Here is a 5,887-nt window from a genome sequence, read left to right on the forward strand (position 1 = left end):
ACCGTCGCCAAGCGGTATTCCCCTTGTGGGAATTGGGTGGGAGCCATTTATTTGGTTCTGATCACTCCCTTTATTTTTTCTTTTTGTGTTGTATTGTGTGTTGGCTTTGGGAAGATTGTAGGGGACTCCCACCCCATCAAACTTGTATCTTGTTTCTTATAGTTTATCTATAAAGGTTCTACTTGCTAAGAAAAAAAATATATATATATATATATATTAATAACATGCAGTCATTTTAAAAAAAATAAATTAATATAAAATTTATATAAAAAAATTATCTTTTTAAATATATAATATTACTAAATTAAGAACCACGCGATTGCGCGGAGCTTAAGAGAGACGCAAAAAATGCCGGCAACGTGTCTTTTCGTTCTTGCACAACAACCCAAAAATGGCGTGGAAATCAAAAGTAGTAAAAACCGTGTTTGGGCGGAAGGAAAGTGCGAACAATAGATGATGTCTTCTTTGTTTTTTTAATTTTCTTCTCTCGAAACGCTTCGATTTTAATAATTGTTTGGGTGCCAGGGGAAACAGGAATGTTGGGTCCCCACAGTTGAAATTGCCAAACGAGGAGAACGGAGAGAGATAATGGCGCAAGAAAATTTTTGACTTTTAACTTTCTTTTCAAAGGTGCAACATACAACACGTACTAGCAATAATGGCAGAACAACAGTGAGAAAGTCTAGATAGATATCTCAGTTGCAAAAATAAGGGAGAGTTTGGTTATCAATGTACAAAGACGGAGGAGTCATCATCGGCGAATCCGTTCAACAAGTCAGCTAGCTTTCTCCTAACTAACGAGATCCACTTTCTATCTCGATCGGAACCCAAACAAAGGTAAGAAACTGAGAAATAAACTCGGATACTGAATCTGACGCCTGGAAAACTCGGATCTTCGCCTGCGATCAGGTAGAATTTGAAGAAATCAGGCAACCTCCGGCGCAGGGAGATTGAGGTCAAGGTCGAGCATTCTTTGGGTTGAAGGCTGGTGGAAATCGACGACGGACGATGAATCGGAGTCGCTGTGGGCCCCACCGCCAACGGTTTGGTGGAAATCCGTCTCCGCTCGACCGAACCTGCACAAATCGCGGTGGTTCCCGCTCATATTCGCGAACGCGTTGAAAAAGTAAATCGGACGCACAGCCGTGACCACTGGAAAGGCGACCGTTGGGCCGGCCGGGTACTGAGCAGACCCTCCCAGAGTGAGATCGAGTGGCGGGGGCGGCGTGGAAGAGGAGTCGACGGTGCTGCTCTGGCTGGGGCTGCGGGTGGTGGAATTGTTGTTAAGTGATGTGAGGTCGGAGCAGGTGTTGGGAAAGTTGGTCTTGGCCTTGACGCCCCGAAACTCGCGAGCAGCGGCGTCATAGGCACGTGCAGCCTCCTCGGCTGTGTCGAAGGTGCCAAGCCAGACGCGGGTCTTCTTGCCCGGGTCACGGATCTCGGCGGCGTACCGTCCCCATGGCCTCTTTCTCACGCCCCTGAACCGCATCTCCTTCGAGTCTGAGTCCTGGTTAACGTTATCTGATCCGTTTCTCGGAGCCATTAGAGGTCCCGTCGGGTGTAAGTTAGGCATGTAGGTGGATAATGACAATTTGTAACGGGCAAAGGTCGTCGGAGACAATCGATGCTTGATTGAAGAGTGGATGCAGGTGGGATTTTATAGAAAGGGGTGCAAAGGCAAAAGGGCATAAGAGAGATAAAAGCTACGTTCCTTTTGGGCTCTTGTTGTGTACAGTTTAAGCAGGACGTGGCTTCTCTACCACGATCCACTTTGCCAACGTTTTTTTTTTTTTTTTTTTAACCATTCACTTTGCCAACTTGCATAAGAAGCAATGTTTTTGAATATCGTATCAAATGTGTATGGGTCAAAACATTAAAATAAAATATTTTGATATTAATATTATTTTATATATTATTTCAGAATAGTTAATATATAAATAAATTATATATATAAATATATATATTAATAATATTTTAAAATAATAGTGTATATATAAATAAATTATACATAAATACATATATATATATATATATATATATATATATAAATTATAAATAGTTTGGTCTAAGTTGAGTGTCAAAAAATGAGTTTGTAATTTAAAAAAAAAAATTTAAAGTCAAAATACTAACTGGTATTGGCTGGTGCAAGTCGAAATCAGTCGAAATATAGTATGATTTTAAAAACCAAGATAAGACATTCTCATGTTTTGCCATTTCAATAAATATTTTATTTATGTTTAAAAAAATTATTTTTATACTAATTTTCTGTCAATTAATAATCAAATTTTTTTATAAAAATAAATTTATAAATTAAAATAATTTTATATAATACATTAGAATTATTTTATTATAAAAATAATTTTATAATCTAACATATTAATCGTAATAATTCTTCCATTTATTTTTATAAAAAATTTGATAGCCAAATTGTTTCTCTATTTTTTTTATTATCTCATCATGATTTAAAATTTTTAAATAATATTTTATTCAAATTTAATGAATAATATCACCTTAGATAAACATATTGGCCAACTCTCAATTATAATTTTAAATATACTATATGTTATTATATTTATATTTTATTCAACTTCTATATAAAATTTAAAAAAATTATATTTATAAATAGATGTAGATAACATACTTAATAAAATATTTATATAATTTAATTTAATTTTAAAAAATAAAATTAAAATTTTATAAATTAAATTTTATTATTTAAATACTGTAGATAATATGCATTATGCATCAATATGTAATTTTGATAACATAATAACACTAAATTTGTGATACCCTTACTCCATTGGACAGTGAGATGAAAATTCTTAAATTTAGAAGAAAGTTTAAAATATTATTTTTTAATATTATTATTATTTAAAAATTTTAAAAAAATTAAATTAAAATTTTAAAAAATTATATAATAAAATAAAATAAAATAAGATAATAATTTTAAATCTCATAATTTCATCTAACTTGCCAAACCTATACTAAATATTGTCCTCTTCCTGTCATACAATCAGTTCGATGACAATTTTTCTTTCAACTTCTGTAGTCGAATATTCGGTTTTGGATAACTTTGGAAATTGCATACATTATTTATTTATTTAAGAGGAAGAGAAGCATTGCCACGTGGCAATATCGCGCAGTTCCGGTTGCGAGTGAGAAGAATGAGTAGCAAGGTTCTCTGATGGCTGTACTTTTAGTCCTAGTTTTTGACATGGAATAGGGTTTGATCTCATTTTATATTATTATTATAAGTTTTTTAATTTTTTAAATAAAATATAATAAATAATTTAATTTTTTAAATATTAAAAATAATATTTTATCTAACTTTTATTTAAAATTATATTATATCATATTACTATCTAAACTATACTTTTAGGCTAAATTTGGATTAAATAATTTCATAATTCATCCCAATCACTCATTATAATTTTTTTAAATTAATATATAAATATAATTACTAATTCAAATTTTTTAAATTTTAAAATAATAATAATAATATTAAAAAAATATTTTAATAATATTTTATTTAATTTTTAACTTTTATCTCAAATGATCATTTAAACTTACATTTACGTTGTCTCTAGATTTTGAGATTATTTAAATTGTAAATAATAATATAAACCTTATTGACATAAATTTAATTTTTTAGATTAAAATATATAAATTAAATTGAAATGAATTTAAAAATAAAATAATTATAAATTCAATCAATAATTAATTTAAAATAATTAAAAAAAGTTGAGTTTGCTCAGTAACCGTTAGATTCGTTGGTTCCCATGAAACGGCGACTTTAGGTGACGGCAGAGTTGCTTAATTTATTTTATATATATATGTTACGTACATTATCAACCCGACATATTTGTCGGCATGCTCCACCTACTCGCCGCGTGAGATCGGCAACCGTGGGCGTATAGAACTGTGTTTAATTTCAAAATGCACCAATTTTTTTTTTTTATTTTTATTTTTTTTCATTTGATTTTCATGTTATAAGGGTAAAAACTTATATTTTAGGGCAGTTGCCTCCAAATTTGTATTTAGTAAACCATATTTTAATTAATTCTCGTGTTTTATGAAACTATATTAAAGTATATTGCCTCGAGACTTGTATTTAGATAGAATTATAGAAATATGTAATATTTCATTGTTATATATACTAATTTCAATAAGCTAAATAAACAAGTTTAAGAACATTGTTAATAGATTATACGTATGTAAATAATAATTTTGATGAATATAAGATGAATTTATATTTAAGTTATTCCATTTATATAAATCTTTATATTGGAATAACTATTTTTTATTATATAACAATAAAATAATATAAGATAAAATTGATTTTGGCTATTTTATATCAAATCTATACATTAGATTATCTATTTATTTATTATATAGTAATGAGTAATTAATAATTTAAAAAATATTTACTTTTTTTAATTATTCATTTATTTTATTTTATCATATTTTATTTATCCATTATTATTATATTTTATTTTATCATATTTTACTATTTAATTTAAAGAAACTGATGAAATTTTGTGAATATAGACAAAGATAAGAGAGGGTGTTATAAAAATAATAAAATAATATTTGTTCTTTGTATATTATAGATCAAATTTTATATTTTCCTTTAGAATACTATAGCTAAAAAGCTACAAACTTTGCCGATAGCTAATCCATTGTAAGTTTTTTTTTTATCAAATAGTTAAAAAGTATAAATTATTTTAGATATAAGATTTCCAATGAGACGGATCTAAAAGGGAAATGAAATTAGATAAATATATATATATATATATATATATATATGAATTCTAACCATTAAATCAAGGATCTTGAGCTACAAGATGGCTAGGTTGAATTATTAGAGTTTAGTGGGATGGGCCGGGCTAGCTTTTCATTCTACGTTTATAAGCTTCAATAAGAGAGCTTTGGGCTCAAAGCCATCTTCAACCATGTAAAGTGGTACTGCATAGGGGTGGACAGTAAGAGCTCGCACCTTACTACCCTGCCTCTATATAGGTAGGTGGGCAAGTTGACTGCAGTGAGAATTTTACATTAATTAAATATAACTATTATATTGACTTTGCCTCCTATATAAAAATTAGCTTAAAAGATCAAAATAATTCAAAGTATAATTCTTAATTAGTTTAAAAAACTATGTTAGTTTTAAAATTTTGTTGTACTTATAAATTTTAATTATATTATAATTTAAGTCTAAAAAATAATTTTGAACCCATAAATCATTTTAAAATTCAATGAGCCATATGTAGTGTTGATTTGGATGGAGATGGGGTGGATGAGGTGTTCAACCCCACCATCGCCTATCGGGGGTGGGGTGTGAGGTTGAAAAACCTTCCCCCACATGGTGCGGGGAAGGGTCCACCCCACTTACACCATGAAAGTATCACCTCTACTTCATCATAGAGGTTCTCCTCTCAAAAAAGAAAAATTCTCCTCGTTACAAAATTTTTATTAAACAACCATACATTATATAATAATTACTGAAAAATAAAAATATTAATAATTTCATAACGAGCAGCTTGAAAGTCTATAAAAAACACTATATTGTATGGAATAGTAAGCAAGTTGATGAAAGTCACAACTGGAGATCCATGCAAAAAAGACATTACATTCTATTTTTTGATGTAGTAGTTAAGCAAACAGGTAGTAATGTAGCAACAATCTGTGAACCAAAAAAAGGCACCCAATTTTTTGCTGTTACAAAACACTTTGAAAGCCAGGATTCAAACATGGGAGAGATCACTGCATTGCTTATTGGCCTAGCATAGGCTCAAATTATTCAAGCAAACAAGATTGTTGTGACCGAAGACTCTTTAGTGATTTTACAAGCAGTCAATGATTCTAATAGTACATTGGATTGGACGAT

General features: G+C 29.7%; 1 protein-coding gene across 1 annotated transcript; it reads right to left on the reverse strand.

The window, feature by feature from the left end:
• Positions 1 to 589: 589 nt before the first annotated feature.
• On the reverse strand, positions 590 to 1,696 carry LOC122290466 (ethylene-responsive transcription factor 4-like). Its single transcript, XM_043098194.1, has one exon. The coding sequence runs from the start codon at positions 1,571 to 1,573 to the stop codon at positions 926 to 928; it is 648 nt and encodes a 215-aa protein (XP_042954128.1). The 5' UTR covers positions 1,574 to 1,696; the 3' UTR covers positions 590 to 925.
• Between the last annotated feature and the right edge of the window lie 4,191 nt (positions 1,697 to 5,887).

The sequence above is a fragment of the Carya illinoinensis genome, chromosome 12 (assembly GCF_018687715.1).
Source record: "Carya illinoinensis cultivar Pawnee chromosome 12, C.illinoinensisPawnee_v1, whole genome shotgun sequence".
Lineage (NCBI taxonomy): Eukaryota > Viridiplantae > Streptophyta > Magnoliopsida > Fagales > Juglandaceae > Carya > Carya illinoinensis.